The sequence below is a fragment of the Stigmatopora nigra genome, chromosome 3, assembly GCF_051989575.1.
Source record: "Stigmatopora nigra isolate UIUO_SnigA chromosome 3, RoL_Snig_1.1, whole genome shotgun sequence".
NCBI lineage: Eukaryota > Metazoa > Chordata > Actinopteri > Syngnathiformes > Syngnathidae > Stigmatopora > Stigmatopora nigra.
The window spans coordinates 2,183,743-2,200,831 of record NC_135510.1 but is presented as its reverse complement, the minus strand read 5'-3'; the positions used below and the strand labels follow the sequence as shown (position 1 = coordinate 2,200,831).

The window sequence follows — 17,089 nt, the reverse complement described above, 5'->3', positions numbered from 1 at the left end:
AGCCTACCATGTTGTTTTTGGAATCTAGGCAGGTCTGGAGAGAACATGCAAACTCCACACAAGTGGACGTGACCTGGATTTGAACCCAGGACCCCAGCACTAACCACTCACATCATCGGGGCGCCCAAGAAGATATATATGTAAATAAATATAATATAATACATAATATACAAATTGCAAATTCCCTTTGATAATTGTTTTCATACAGGTTGCTTGTTTTACCAGGTTTCCATAGCATATGTTTTGAATAAATGTTTTGTCATGGCATTATGTGTCCAGCATTTGCCAGATACTGGTACTGGTGCAATCCTTGGTGTGAGCTAAGATAAAATGAAAAAAAATGTATACCAATTTTTAGTTACAAATTATGGGTGTGTATTATAAAAGGGCGCGCATTATCCTCCGATAAACACGGTAGTTCAATAGCAATTACAAAACAGCTTCTTCTATTTTTTTAATCCAAATTAGTAATTATTTTGTAACTATTATTTAGTTTATATATATATATATACATACATATATATATATATATATATATATATATATATATATATATATATATATATATATATATATATATATATATATATATATATATATATATATATATATATATATATATATATATATATATATATATATATATATATATATATATATATATATATATATATATATATATATATATATATATATATATATATATATATATATATATATATATATATATATATATATATATATATATATATATATATATATATAATATAATATATATATTTATAAAAAAAAAGTTAAAAAAAGTCACAGAGACCACACATCGTTCTATTATATACTTTTTTTTATACCCTAACCCTAACCCAACCTCGAAACCGAAGTAATGATTGACATTTTAGGCCCGACCGTCGGGTTGGGTTCGGGCTCCGGTTGAAGAGCTCACCAGATTTGCGCTTTTAAAAGTCAATTCATTCAAATTTGGGGCGCTTGACTTTCCGTAGTTGCATTACTGTATGGAAATATTCAGAGGGTCAAGATGGCTGCCGAACCAAACAAGACAGAAATATTGACTATTTTCAAACGACTGAGATCAATCCCTACTAACAAGGTAATTCACTATGACACGCTTAGTGTTCTCCTGTTGTCTTGTTGATGCGTGTTTAATTCATAACTATCGTTTGCTTCGTGTTTTTATGAACCGAGGCCCAGTTATTGCGCTAAGCTAATTGTGGCTAACAGCTGCTAGCCTGCCGGCAAATTAGCAAACGTGAAGGCCACGTATACGATTTGTGTTGGCTGATGTAAGATCGAATAAACTTAGCCAACTTTATACGCGTCTCTTTGGTTTCCAAGGGGGATCGTAGAGTTTGACATTCATTTGACAAGTGTATTTCACAGCATCTTTGGCTTCATATCACGTCTTGCTGCGGTATTGAATGTCTTCTGCATAATTGTGTCTTATAGTCCATTTATTGCACAATATACACATAACCTATAATTTCAGCGCATCGGGATTACATTTACTCAGGCGTTTAGTATCTAAAATAATATAAAAGCTTTGTAGTTAAATGGACTCATGTTGTTGAATTTACTTACATAAGTCATATATGTAGGGAACGCATTCCAAATATTTCCCCCAGACAATGATAGACACAAATTACAATGCTTAAGCATTGTTCACATACATTCACAGGTGTGTTTTGACTGCTCTGCAAAAAACCCTAGTTGGGCGAGCATTCCATATGGTGTCTTCTTGTGTATTGACTGCTCTGGAAGCCACCGCTCCCTTGGTGTACATCTCAGCTTTATCAGGTGGGTTGATGACAAATGTTAGGTGTAGTTTGTTTTGTTGAAATTCCTTGCAACATCTGTGTACATGTTACTTTTCCACTATACTACTACTATATGTAACATTCCACTAATTGGCCCATGAATTATTATTTTTTTAATTTTCAGATCCACTGAGTTAGATTCCAACTGGAACTGGTTTCAACTTAGATGCATGCAGGTTGGCGGCAATTCCAATGCAGTAAGTGGATGCTGGCCTGACGAGCATATTATAATTTGGGAGTTGAAGTGGAATGTTAATTCTACTTGTCTTTAAGCACAAATGACATGACTGTATATGACTGACAACTAAATTTCTCTTTGTGTTTGTGTTTAAAGACTGGATTTTTCCGCCAACATGGCTGCTCCACAAACGACACTAATGCCAAGTATAATAGCCGTGCAGCGCAAATGTACAGGGAAAAGATTCGACAACAAGCCAATGCTGCACTGTCAAAATATGGGACAGACGTGAGTATAACTCAAGCAGAACCAGTAGGCAAAGATGTGCTTTTCACATTACAATATAGGGCACAATAGTTTGTTCTGTGTTGTTTGCAGATGTTCATTAAAAGGCTTAAAAGTCAACCAACTTTGAATAGCTTATAGAATAGACAATACATAGCCGCACATAAAGAACAGTTGGGGAATAAGGCATTTTAAAATTAATGGTTTACAGCACAGGTGTCAAACCGATTCCACAAAGGGCCAAGTGGTTGCAGGTTTTTCTACCAACCAATGAAGACGATTCCTTGGGACCTGTCTGTTCTCTTTCAACTGGAATTAGTTGATTGCAGGCAGGTGCTGCTTGTTTCAGCAGAAACCTCTTTGGTCAAACTGTCTGTGCTGTTTCAGTTGGAAGGAAAACCTGCACCCACTTGGCCCTTTGCGGAATTGGTCTGACACCTGTGTGCTAATTTATTATGAATTTAGGAATCTACTCGATCAATGCTCTCTAAAAGAAGATTTTACGTTTCCCAGGGAAAATCCAACGTAATGCTGCATTTAACTGGCACATTTTAGGCTGCCCGGTGAATGAATGGTTAGCTCGTCGGCCTCACACCTCTGGGATCCTGGGTTCGAAACCATATTGGTCCACCTGTGTGGAGTTTGCATGTTCTCCACAGGCCTGCATGGGGTTTCTCTGGGTACTCCGGTTTCCTCACACATGCACGGTAGACTGATTTTACACTCTAAATTGCCCCTTGGTATGAGTGTGAATAGTCCGTCTTCTGCGAAGTCAGCTGGGATATTCCCCAGCAACCCCCGCGACCCTAGTGAGGATAAAGCGGTTCAGAAAATGAATGAATGAACCTTATTGTATATTTTGCAATTTATTGCACAAAGAACACAATGTATTGGATACATGTACAGTGGTACCTCTCCATACGAGCATTTCGAGATACGAGGAACATTTTGAGCAAATAATTATCTATATACGAGAAAAATTTGCGAGAAAGCCGGTGCTCAGACGTTTGGTCGCCGGTCCTTTGTAAGTTTCTAAGTTTAATCAAAATAGAGGTAAGTTACCAACATTTTGGTTAATGGCAGTTTGGAATCAACAATTAGGTTCATGCTGCTGATGTATGAGAGGGTGTACCATCCATTCCTCCACCTTGATTTCCCCCATGCGCTTGAGTACATTGGGCAAATAGTTGCAGACAATAATCGATGATAAAATTTGCTGCCAACAAATTTAAATACAGATGTTATCAATTAGTTGTTGCAACCGTAGTGTAAATGATTTAAGTTTTAAATGGCAAAAATCAAACTTAAAATAAAACAAAAAAATAAAACCATGTTGAGAACCAAAGTACTAAATGAATGTCCAAATTACTATTCAAGGAAATAGGAAATACTATTTTGGGAGATTTGAGGCTTGCTATTAGTCAAAAAGTGAATTGCTAATTCATTTGAACAATTGGATTTTAAGTTAATGACTATTTTGTCAGCTGCAAGATATTTATCTGGAGCCATGCTTAGTGTTTATCATAATTATACATAGTTGCCAGTATTCTATAATTGTTTGAATTTTCATAAGATGCCCATAAGTATTCAATGCATGTGGCCAATTGCCACCCTTCCTCTTTTTATTGCAGCTATGGATTGACTCATCTGTGGGAGGCACTCCAGCTGCTCCTGAAAAAAAAGAACCAGACTTTTTTGCAGAACACACCCAGGTAAGTTAGGAATATGTCTTTGAGATTCATTGAGTAGGGTCAGCAGAACTGCATGGCAAAAATACAGAAAGCACAGTTACTTCACACTTTAAAAATAGAACAAGCATTTGGTTAGTGTGGAAAACAAATTGTGATATTGGGACATTCATTGTACCGTATTTACTCGCATATATGACATGTATTTCGGACAAAAACAATGATGACTGAAACAAGAGCACGGCTATTATGCCCATCAAAAGACGTCATAGACGAAACTTCAAGGTGACAGACGAAACGGCATACTGCAAGACAATGCGGCCAGTACGGTCATTTATTTCAAGATAGAAAAAAGATAAACAGATAAAACTGTTAGCGAATTAGTTTAGCGTTACAGTGAGCATTGATGGCGCTGGGACACCTCATCTACACCAATACTCCGGTCAGAGAGTGAGACAAAGACACAGATGTTTCATCAGCTCCCTTTACAGTGGTACCTCGACCTACGATCAGCTAGTTTTACGATGGAAAGTTTGATCGAATAATTCGCCCGCGATATAATCAAAATTTCGAGATGCGGCCAAGCCAGGCGGCCATGACATGAGAGGCTGTTCATCATCGCTGTTCATCTTTTTTGCCACATCTTTCGTGTATAACAGATATATACGAGCACTGAACGGTTTCTTTCACCTACACATGGACCAGGAAACGCACAATGCGCATGCGCGGGCAAAAAGTGGGCTTTCTGGGTAATGAAGTATATTCGTGCACTCATCGCCGATAGACAATGGCACCCTTTCTCAGAATAAAACGTCATTACCCACAATAAATGTGGGTAGGCTGTTGCATTTCCTGTTTCCATGTTAGCATGCTAGCTACCGCTGGCGGAGCGATCGCCAATTCAAGACTACTTCTCATTGGCAAGGCGTCGTGTGTTATCCTATCGCGAGGACCTCCGTGTGCATCATTTTCGGAATATTTTGAAGGGAATACAAAAGCAAACAGCCCATCGATAGCGAACGTTAGGGTTGGGGGGTGGCAAACAACTAACCCGGCCAGAACGAAGGTAAAAAAAAAAAATTAAAACAAAATTAGAATTCAGTTATGTGTAAAGTTACATTAAAAGTATGTTTGAGTGTGTCTGTATGTATTAATCCATATTAATTTAAATGTTTGTCCGTTTGCGAGTGCATTGTGGACATCCACGGTAGGCTGATTGGACACTAAACTGCCCCCAGGCATGGGTGAGAGTGTGCATGGTTGTCTCCTTGTGCCCTGCGATCGGCTGGCCACATATTCGGTTGTCCCTCGCCTCTTCTTACAATTTTCCTTTCAAAGTAAGACATTTGTATTCCCTATTAAAACCATGAATGTGCAGGTGAAAATTGTGAATTGGGGCAGCTTATACGCAAGAAATTGTAAAATTCAACAATTTTAAGGCACTTTTAAGGGTGTGAGTTATATTCGAGTTAATACGTAAATGGTAATTTGGACTTTCTCCCAGATTTAAGAAGTTGAATGATCTTTATCCACTCCCAAATTGACTCTTGTGTTTCAGTCTGCTGATGACTGGAGCATGACTCCTGCCGCAGAGCCGGAGCAGAATGGAGCTACGCTAGCTGTACAGCTGAAGGATACTGTGGCAAAAAGACAAGATGACAACCGTTAGTAAAGTTTGGGGTGCTAGATTCACCACTTTTACATGTCACATAGCTGATATGAATACCGTAACACCGGTTGGATACAAAGGAATTTGAAATCTTCAGTATCTGTAGGCCGTAATTATCAACTTTCAAGAAATGAAGACTTGACATTTTTATGCTTGGTGAAATGAAATAATTAAGATTCCTCAAATGCTTGACAAAAATATTGATAACTTTTTACTGTATTTTATTGTTATTTTCTTGTCTTAATGCTATGCTGTATGGGATCTAAATTAATTTTTGTTAAAATAACCAATGATTTGTTTAGTGTTGTTTTCCAACCTTGCCTTATTCAGAGCCAGACGAAGGGCCGAGCATCGATGGTTTAAGCACATCACCAAAAGCCACGATGGGTGAGCCCATTAACATCACTCTGATCTTGCTCACGCGTATTCATGTCTTCATTCAGCACTTGTCAGCACTTAGGTCCCATCTGTTTTTTTAACAGCTGTAAAGGGTTAAAGCTGTGGACCTACGTGGCTCATTTCAACATCCTTATTTCAGATGCTGCAGCACATGCACAAATTGGAACCAAATATATAAAACCGTGCTTCTAGCTAACAAGTTGTCGTGTAAGAGATAATCAATTCTTAGCTTGTATAATGCTGTTATTCTGATGACACACATAAGGGGTCAAGCAGGGGTATGAGTAGTTGGTGAGAGGAAGCTAGGTCATCTTTACTGTCATGCAGATACCACTAGTGTTCCTAATAACTGAGTAGTGCGTTGGCAGTCTTAAGAACCCGTAAAGAGTTTGTATGTAAAATGCTTACATTTATTAATGGTCAATTTATTTCACAGAGGTGAAGCCATTCATTATTGGAAAAAAGAAGCCAACGTCTGCAAAAAAGGGGGTAAGCAATTTGCTTGTATCTGACCAGCTCCAAACATGTGTGGTGCCTGGCATTTTGCTTTTGTTTTGAATTATAGCTCATTCATTTGGGTGGTCATAAATGCATTTGGCTATGTTCTCATGATGCAGCTCGGTGCAAAGAAGGGCCTCGGAGCGCAGAAGGTGAGCAGCAAGAGTTTTTCAGAAGTGGAGAAACAAGCTTCTGTGGCTGAGAAACTTAGAGAAGAGCAAGCAGCTGAGGCCAAAAAACAAGCAGAGGAGTCCATGTGAGTTTTAAACTTAAATTTTGGTCTGCTCTCTGAGCAAACATGATGCATTTTAAAACCACTCTTCCTATCTCACTAACATTCCAGTGTGGCTTCCATGCGTTTGGCCTACAAAGAGCTGGAGATTGATAGGAAGCTGGAGGAGAAGAAGCTCAAAAACCTGGAGGGCAAGAAGAGAGAGCAGGCCGAGAGGCTTGGTATGGGCTTTGGGAACAGGAGGTAATTGAATTAAACGCATTGTTTCTTTTTGGTTGACCTGTTTCAGCTATTGTAATCGATAACAAAAATGTGGAGTTGTAATTGAATACAGAACAAGCTCAAGTTAATGTCAGTTTTCAACATTTTTGCCAAAATGTTAGGTGCATATTTTACTCACCAAAAATCCTTTTTAACTGTACACAATATAACTGCTCCTTTCTTTCTTCCTTCTTTTCTATCGCCATCAAAGCAAATGCTGAAAGTAGAGCCTCTCCTGTTGTATTTCTGGCATACGTTTTTATTCGATTTAGTGCTGAAAATGTTCGTTGCCGGTTGTGACATATTTGCTTGCTTTGGAAATGTGTGACCTTTCTCAATGATGTCCAGCTTTTTTTCTCTTGAAAAGTTCATCTTGAAAATAGCTTTAAATCAACACAATATATTTGCTTTTGCAGCTCGCTCCAGATTCAGTTTGGTAGCTGTGGCCCACCTACTCTATCACCAGCCAATCAAAGTTGGTGAAAGTGATGATGTATCCATACGCCAGCGAGAAGGCAATGACATATCTCTACGTTTGCGACAAGGCATTGTGGTGTTGCCTACTCGAAATATTATTGGTTAAAGCAACAGTCTTATTGACGCTTGTTTAATGCAGCAGAGCCCACAGAACTGATTGTGAAGGCTTGGGAACAAATAATGGTTGAAATGTGATTGGTTAATGCTTCAATATGAAAACACACATTTGCAACCAGGGGGAAAAGGAAAGAAAGGAAGCTAACAGACAATTTGGAATTATATAATAAGTAATGATGGACAAAATATAATATATGATTCAGATATATTTTTTTAGGCTGTCAGAGATGGCCTTTAAAGCCCTGACGGCCCGCGACTGTGGTAAAACTATTCAAAACATCCCAGGCGTGTGGCAAGGCATTTGACTTTCGTGTGCTCGTAGTGCTTTTAACCCCCCCAAAAAATTGTATTTAAAAAAAAAAAAACAGCAAATTTGAGCTATACAGAGGAGATGCTATACGAGTGGGAGCGTCGCATGCGTTGCGAGACGATTTGGGATGGTTTGGCGATGGTGATATTACGGCGAGGAAAATCAGTGTGACGTAAGGTTTAGTAGTGATGCATATGTTACATTGGATTGGGCTCAAGTGTTGGCCAGCACAGTTGTTCGAACTTTCGGCAAAAGTGGTATCAAGTTTTCGGAATACACAACTCTGACTGACAGTGAGATTGCAATAGCATGATGAATTTTGAACTTTTTATATCAGATACAGAAGATGGAATTTATGGCTTCGTAGATTTTAACCGCTTTATCTTCCATAAATGTGTAATTTTTACCTCAATACAGCACTATCAAACTTAGTTATACTCGTGGTGTCACCCTTGGGGCTAGTATGACATACGCTAGCTTAGTGTCATGCTAGCCCCCTTTTCGCAGAGGTGCTTTTTGGATTGACAAAAAACTGAAAATATACAAAATACAACTGCAACTGCACCTTTTCAGATAGTGTAATTTATAGATGTGAAAATACAGTACTTAAAATTTGTCCACATTTTTTAATGCTTCTTAATTTAGAATATTTTCTTATTTGTCATTGTATTTTTTTAATATAAAAGAAATGTTTCACGTCTTCAAAAAGTAAAATAGGGAAAACTAAATATTAGAATTAATCCTTGAATTTCGCAGTTAAGACGAGACATGGCCACGTTAATAAAAAAAAACGTGACATAGTATTTATCACCCCATATTGAATTGAACGCTTTTACAACAGATAGACAATTAAGTATAGTCCAAGTGAGGTCAGCAGAGTGAAGTGGGCTTGTCCTGTCTGAAGTCCAGGATGAGTTCCATGGTTTTTGGAGATGTTCAGCGCCAAGTTGCAAGACTCTTAGTCTATGGACGTAACAACAAACAAGCAGACACACAAATCAATGTACAGTGGAGATAAATAATAAATAAATAAGAAATAAGTAGTCTTTGAGGTCAGCAGGCAGAGCAGGCTTGTTCCGTTGGAGATCCAGGATGGGTTCCACGTTTTTGGAGGGTTATAGGGTTTTAAGGGTCATATGTGAACACACAAAGTTTTGAAGCTTTCTCATCCAACGGAATGTTGAACTGTCTCCACATTTTTTAACTCTAGTGTACAGACTCAAAATGCAGTGTACCTTGTTGTATGAAGTATGTGCAAAAATTGCTAAATTCTCCTTGTAAATAGAAATTCACTAAATGTTACAAATCCTGGTGGTAAGAGGTACCAATGAGTCGCAACTACCACAGCAGAAAAATTCGGCAAGTAGCATTAAATGATTTGTTTTTACAACAAAGTCCACTGAAAACCTGAACTATGGGACAACAAAGGGGAAGAAAAAAAATACTTAAGTGTCACCCTCAAAAGAAAAAGGTTAAAAAAAACACCCTCCCAAGCAGGTGTTCAAATGAACACTCCCAAAAATACAGGTAAAAAGGCCTAAGGGTGCCACTGTCACAACTGATGTAAGAAAAGTCTAGACATGGGAATAAACTACGTGTATTAGTGCAACAAACTATGTATACCCTGGGGTGGTCTAAAGTTATCGCAAGTCCCCCTATGCAGCCCAAAATAATTTACTTTATCAACATAAATACTCAAGAACAATGAGTAGCGTACTCGAATCAGGTGAAGCTGGGGCAAACAAAACGTACTTAACTCAAGACAATTGGTGCCTTCTAAAGAAAAGTAAGGACTCCACTGTATTAGCACCGGCATGCCAGACAGTCAATCCCAGAACTGAAAAATAACAGGGTTTAAATAAGAGCAGGATGTAGATCTTGATTGCATAAGGGATGAGTGGGAAGTAGTCACAGCTGTGTTGGCCTGGGAAGGGCTCTGCCACAGGGGTGGAGGCACAGCTCCAGGTACCTGCAGAAAAAAACCCACAACAACACAATCTACTACAGAATGTATGGCCAGGTTGACAGCCGTAACACTAAAGAATTGTAAATGGAATACGTTTCTGGTATTAAGCCAGTATGACTGAATATGAAAGTGAAACCCAATCAGAAAGAAACGAACAAATTCATAAAATGATGCAATGGGTGTGAGTTCTTAGGTCATGTCTTTAATGTTATATGTCAATAAATCTACTAAGCAGTTGGGACTATGACCAATCACGTTTTATTTGTACATTTAAAACCTATTAAAACCTTCTTTGTAATTGTGTTATAGCAAATTTAGGCATTTGAATTGAAATTAATTGAATGCTTTTATAGTCATTATATAAGTATAATGAGATTGAAAGCTTTCACCAAGTCATGCACAAATAACACCAACAACAACAGCTTGTTCCGTCAGAAGTCCAGGATGGGTTCCACGGTTTGGGAGATGTCCAGTGCCTAGTTGCAGCACTTGCTTAGTCTAAGGACGAAACAATAAAAAAGCAAACACATAGAAAATCAATATATGTTAATTATGAGTAAATAATCATTAAATAGTAATAGATAAATAAAATAACTGGTCAGTGCCAAGTTGTTGAGAGCGCACCACTTACTGAGTCTGAGGACCTCATCTCTGTAGGCCCTCTCATTCTTCCCTGTGATCATCCCCACCACGGTGTATCGTCTGCAAATTTCACAATAATGTTTTCAGGGTCCATGACTCTGCAGTCGTGTGTGTAGAGCGAGTAGAGCAGTGGACTCGGTACGCAGCCTTGGGGTGAGCCGGCACTGAGCGTTCAGTCAGAGAAAGGTGGCGACCCAGCTTCACGTGCTGGGGTTAGTTGTTCAGAAAGTCCTCAATCCAGGAGCATGTGGAAGGTGGGAGCTCCAGGTTGGCCAATTTGGGGATAAGAATGTCCGGTCTTATGGTGTTAAAGGCTGAGCTATAGTCGATGCAAAGTCTTCTGACCTAGCTTTGTCTTTTCTCAAGGTGGCTCAGTGTAGTGTGTAGGGCCGATATGCAAACTAATGTGGTTCATGGATTTACTTTTCCGAAATGGTGGCTTCCAAAAAAAATTAAGTGACACTTTTTTGGGATTTCCCAATTTTAGGCAGATTGTCCGGAGCCCTGAGTTTGCCTTGCATTTCCGGGTAAACTCCTGAAATTCTGCAGTAGAGTAGTTGACAGCTGTGAAAGTTCCTCCGTTTGATTTAAATTTGGACATTGGGAGCTTAAATCCAAGTCCTCTTCGTCAAATTCAAGAGGCATTCGCTCATCCATGGAATCTGCCATCCAGTCCGCTGACCAAGCTCTATTTTCGATTAAGGGTCGAAGTGTCGCCATAAGGTAGCCCTGGGCTTGCATTTCTGAAAAAAAATCACCCTCACAGAGGCTCCCTGCCATCCAGTCTGTTCAGAGAGCTCTATTTTTGGATAAATGTGACAAGTGGGTGGCTGGGTGCGTGCATAGGTTGGGTGCGTTCGTGCGTGCGTGTTGAATGTGACCTATTGAGATCAAAACTTTCTCTATGTGTTTGTTTCTTGTTCCAGTGCTGTGTCACATTCAGTGATGTCTGAGATGCAGGTGATCGAACAGGAATCGCCAGTGGGAGCCAAGACCTCGACTCGTTTTAAACTGGATATTTTCGATGATTCCGGTTTCACCTCTGGACCTCCAAAGTACATGAGTCACTCTCAAATTGTACCTCTTCATTTAATCTGTTTTGATGGTAAAATTTAAAACAGATCCTCTGTTTTATACAACTTTTCAGATACAAGGACAACCCATTCACGGTGGGAGATGGTTTTGGATCCCGCTGGGATACCGATGGCGGGACCGCTTCTTTTAGCACGGCCTGGGCTCTGGAAAAAGAGGAACCCAAGGAGGAAGTCACCATCTCCAGTATTCAGCCAATAGGAGAGAGGTATTTAAACAGCATTACAGTAGTGACGACATACTTGTACCCCCGACATATGAGCAATTTGAGATACAAGTAAAAGTTCGAACAAATATTTACCATGGGATATTTGAGAACAACATGGGCACTGTGTTTCCCTTCACAACTCACTCGTGTAAATGTCTCTACAAGCACTGGGCAGACCGTTTCATTTGAACAGTGTCCCCCCCAAGTTAGTCAGTGCAGACTGGCGGTACTTGCCCTTCACTACTAGAGGAGTACTACCTCCGAGACGAGTTGGAAAGTGGTCGTGCGTTATCCTATTGTGAGGCCATTTATGCGTCCAATTTTCGTAATATTGTGAACAGAAGACAAAAACAAACAATCCTCAATAGGTTCCTTTAAAAAAAACTGCAGCTGAACGTCAAGGTGGAGGCGGGGCAAATAGAGCCAACTCTTTTAATAGATGACGTATAAGAACAAAAAAATGTTTTTCCATTCCAATATGCTGTTTTTTTGTGTTTTTTCAGAGGGTAGGAACAAATTAATTTGTTTTTAGGTCATTTCTATGGGAAACGTTGTTTTGACATACGAATCTGTTTTTAGTTAATTTCTATGGGAAACGTTGTTTTGACATACGAATCTGTTTTTAGTTAATTTCTATGGGAAACGTTGTTTTGACATACGAGTCAATCGGCATACGAGCTCAGTCCCAGAACACATTAAACTCCTATATCAAGGTACCACTGTATTTATATTTCATTGAAGTATTTAACAAAATAGTGATTGATGGTCTCTTATCCAATCTAGACTTCCTAGTAGAAGAAAAGCTGAGGTGTCCTCTTCAGCGGCAGAGTCGAGCGAGGCCAGGCAGAAGTTTGCTAATGCAAAGGCCATTTCTTCAGACATGTTCTTTGGCCGTGAGAGCGGCGTAGAGGTGAGATCATGACTCATTCATGACCAAACATGTATGTACAGTTGTGGTCTAAAGTTTGCATACACTTGTGAAGAGCATAATGTCATGGCTCTCTTGAGTTTCCAGTTATATAGACAACTCTGATTTTTCTCGGATAGAGTGATTGGAACAGATACTTCTTTGTCACAAAAAAACATTCATGAAGTTTGGTTCTTTAAAGACTTTATTATGGGTGAACAGAAAAAAAGTTATTTAATCTGCTGGGTCAAAAATATACATACAGCAGTGCTAATATTTTGTAACACGTACCATGGCCATTTTCACTTCATTTAGGTGCTTTTGGTAGCCATCCACAAGCTTCTGGTTGAATCCTTGCTTGCTTTGCTTTCAAGTCCATGTAAATTATGTTGGCTTTTTCGCTGATTATCGATTCGGTCATGATATCTCCAGTAAAAAAAAAAAATGCAGCCTGTACTCCCAGTGCTTATAAATATCTTTATGGGAGGTAAAAATGGCGAAAAAGACGCTGTTGTCATAAGCAGCTTCTCGCAGACTCGGCCACCAGGCTGTGTGGTATGCTTGTATCTCAAATATTTTGTTGGAATTTTCCACATATCTCAATTTTTTTATGTTGGGGCACCTGTATGTTAAGGTATTACTGTATATTTTGGTCTTGTTAACCCATTCGCTGCCTTTGATGACGTTAGATGTCCAATCCATTAGAATTGGGCTGGGTGTTCATTCCCTGCCATTCTCACACCTCCAATGGATTGGACATCTACTAATGGTAAACTAAATGGTGGCATAGTGCAGTTTTGACTCTTTGGCTGGAGTAAAAAATGGAAGTATTTAGGTGTGACTATCTATTCCTGCGGCTTGTTGTCCAGTGTGGATCATGTACGAATACTTTTTATTGTAAAGTTTGGTAAGTGTGGCTTATATTCATTGCAATATAAAAATTACATACATTTGTTATTTTGTTGTTAAAAGGCATTTGGACTGTAAGTTGAAAAGCTTTTTTTAAAACATACTTGATCTGTCACAAAAGCAAACACATTTGCGTCACAGTTATTGCCGTTGTTGGTTTTTTGCATTGTCGTGTAATGACTCCCTTAAATTCACCACCAAATTGAACATAATCTTAAGACGCTTTGAAAAGTTTGTGGACACTTCAGTCGAATATGTGGTTGAAAACAAGCTAAAGGGAAGCTAGAACTGTTTAATAAAAACGTGAGGCAATTATTTTTGTGTGTCAGTATGAAGCAAAGACTCGACTGGAAGGCATGTCCGGAAGCACGTCCATCAGTTCAGCTGACCTGTTTGGAGATGGCAGTGACCATAAAGGTACAACAATACACCTCTTTTACTGATATTGCTTGATATCCAAAGCACCAATAGGAAATCCTCTCACATTTCATTTCTTTTATTTGTGGTTTTAGGGCGTTCAGCAGGCTTTGACAGCGTCCTCCCCACTGGTCCGGACATCACCCAATTCAAACAAGGAATAAAGACTGTGGCTGGCAAAATGGCCGTCCTTGCCAATGGTGTCATGAATACTATCCAGGTAATCTCAAACTAAAGCCGGGGTGGCCAAACCGGTCCTCGAAGGCCGCTGTGGGTGCAGGTTTTTTTTCCAACCGATACACCTCAAGCACTTAGATCAATGAGATTTCTGCAGAAAACAAAAAGGACCTGACTGCAATCCACTGATTGCACTTATAGGTCTCCTGATTTGTGAAAAGGTGTCCTCTTGATGGGTAGGAATGCAAATCCAGAATAGTTTTGACAACCCTGCACTAGAGCATGTATTGGATGTGGGTTTTGATTCCCAATCCCTTGCCTCTCTTGTAGAAAATGACTCCTCCCAATTTACCTGTTTTTTTTCTTCCCTTTTTCTTTTCTTTAACTTTAAAATTGGTCATTAGGTGAGTCCATTTATTTTTCTTTTTGGATTACTGTATTTTCACGACTATATGACGCATCGCATTGAAAGCTGCAGTGTCAGTAACGAGTGCTATTTCTGTATTTGACACACACAAAGGACGCATCGTTTTTATAGACGCTAAAAACATGTTTTTAAAAAGGCAACAGAAGCAAAACTGAGTTCGGTTGTACTTTATTTAGCCATTTTACAATGTACTCACGCCATCATCACCCACAAATGTATCAAAACCCTCATTTTCTGTGTCCAAATTGAACAGTTGTCCAAATAAGTAATCGAAAATGCCAACTTTTATGTTCATCCAGGCGGCCACAGCCCATTCGCAAATAGTAACTAGCGTAACTAGCCCGGCGCTGCCTGCCACCCTTCGTAAAGCTGTGTTGATGTCGATGCCCAGGCCACAATCCATTCGCAAATAGTAGCTAGCTAGTAGCTAGCGTAACTAGCTCGGCGCTGCCTGCCACTCTTCGTAAAGCTGCGTTGATGTCGATGGCCACGCCCACATCTAGCGGCAGGAATCCTGCCGGAATGACGGCGAGCACCAAGGCAAATATTTGCTTGGAATTTTCCTCGTATCTCAAATTTCTCGTATATTGGGGCACTAGTATGTCAAGGTATCACTGTATTGATAAAATATTGAATTGAATAGAATATTGACATACTGGAAGCCACTGGATCAGTCAGTGGCTTGCATTGGTTCCATAATGTTGGTTATTGTGATACCGGTTCCTTCCAAAAACCAAGTAATATATGTAAATGTAAATGTAAAGCCTGTGTATATAATGCCGTTCATTCTATGATGGAAAACAAAATCAAAATCTAAAATGCACAATTGCTGCCAAATAATACTCCCCACCCACACACCGATTTTAATTAAACCTTAAACATAAGCTCAACCATTACCTCGGCATTTAAGAAAGACCGATTAACTCACCCCTAGCAACTTGAATGAAGTAGCACCCATTGTAATGAGTATTTCACAAACTTTCATGTATTTTTTGTTGTATCTTAGGATCGCTATGGCTCCTACTGAGCAGCCTCGAGAGACGAGCATCTGTGGCCAGATGATGAACAAGCAAGGCCTCAGAAAACCGGCCCCGTTGGACAGGTGCATTTGAGCAGGGTGAAAAAGAGCAAAGGGAAGCAGAAGGCTTTGCATGAGGATAGAAAATCTTCCTTTTCCCATCCCTCACCTCCTTTGAGACTTGGAGTGAGTCAGTATTTTGCCCGCTCAACATTGGAGTTTTTATTTTCATAAAGGAAACCGTGTGGTTTTAGTGTATCTGAAGCAAGAGTTGTACCTCAAGATGATTTGTTTTCTTTCCTGGTCTTTGATTTTCAAAATTCTGTTAAAACTTCATTCTATATTTTGTTTATCTGAATGTTAAATAATAATTAAATGTTCATTGTTATACTAAATAAATGGGGAGTGGTATATGTTTGCATATGGTGTTTGAGTCACTGCCGCTCACAAGTCTTATTTTACATAGAACGGAATGCCAAGAATCTCCAAAATGTCTGAGCTTGGACTTGTACATTTCTGTCTGAACATTAAAAGTCTCCTATCCTCAGGAGTTCTTTATTTATTTTACCTTTTTAAAATGGTAAAATTTAATCAGTATTCTTCAACTATTTTTTTGACTGCTTAGAGTAATAGTGATCTAGTATGAATGACAAAATTTGAAAGACAAAAAAAATTGGATATTTTTACAATTCCGTTAACTTATTGGTTGCCAGGGTTGGCCTGAGGTGAGAATGCGCATCTGATTTTTTCTTTATTTATTGCAGTTTTCTTTTCCTTAAAGGATTGTGGTTCCCGTTTTTTGCATAATTTCTTAATTTTATTTTCAACTTTTTTTCTTTTAATGTATATTTTATTTTTTCCTTATGTTGGTGTTTTGCAGTCCTTTTCCCACAGTTCTGAATTATTTTCCCCAGTTTGACCAGGACGCACTCGTATGTCAAGGCATTACTGTACTTGTATAATGACAATAAAGGCATTCAATTCAAGTCCTCATGCACAATCCAGTAGGAAGAGGACTTGGAAGAGAAGCCCCCTTTCACCGAGGTGCAGGTTCGCCATCGGGAGGAAACCGTCCTTTGTGAGACCTTTTGTGATCCAGGCTTTCTTGTTGCGTCGAAAAAGAGGCAATGCCCTGACTTCTGCAAATATTCATCTCCTTCCGTTTTCAGCGTGAATGTTGACATTTTCACAGACTTTTTTTTGCAACACTTAATATATAAAAAATGTGGTGTACCGAAGCAGCAATTTCCTTTTCTGAACCGTTTTATCCTCACTAGAGTCGCGGTGAGTGATGGAGTGTATCCCATCTGACTTCGGGCTAGTGGCGGGGGAAACCCTGAACTGGTGGCCAGCAAATCGCAGGGCACAAGGAGACAAACAACC

The 17,089-nt window shown here is 39.2% G+C and overlaps 1 protein-coding gene and 1 long non-coding RNA gene across 2 annotated transcripts; one reads left to right on the top strand and one right to left on the bottom strand.

Annotated features, from left to right (window-relative positions):
* Positions 1–905: 905 nt before the first annotated feature.
* On the top strand, positions 906–16,780 carry LOC144194764 (ADP-ribosylation factor GTPase-activating protein 2-like). The gene is made up of 16 exons (XM_077714048.1): positions 906–1,105; positions 1,691–1,809; positions 1,954–2,026; positions 2,164–2,295; positions 3,924–4,004; positions 5,539–5,644; positions 5,980–6,036; positions 6,485–6,537; positions 6,666–6,802; positions 6,890–7,021; positions 11,478–11,606; positions 11,699–11,851; positions 12,635–12,761; positions 13,997–14,084; positions 14,180–14,304; positions 15,695–16,780. Exons 1-16 carry the CDS (start codon positions 1,034–1,036, stop codon positions 15,713–15,715), a joined length of 1,605 nt encoding a protein of 534 aa, XP_077570174.1. The 5' UTR covers positions 906–1,033; the 3' UTR covers positions 15,716–16,780.
* On the bottom strand, positions 8,508–10,338 carry LOC144194766 (uncharacterized). The gene is made up of 2 exons (XR_013325966.1): positions 9,701–10,338; positions 8,508–8,906 (listed from the first exon to the last, which is right to left on the bottom strand). It is a non-coding gene; the product is annotated as an uncharacterized LOC144194766 (long non-coding RNA).
* Positions 16,781–17,089: the final 309 nt, after the last annotated feature.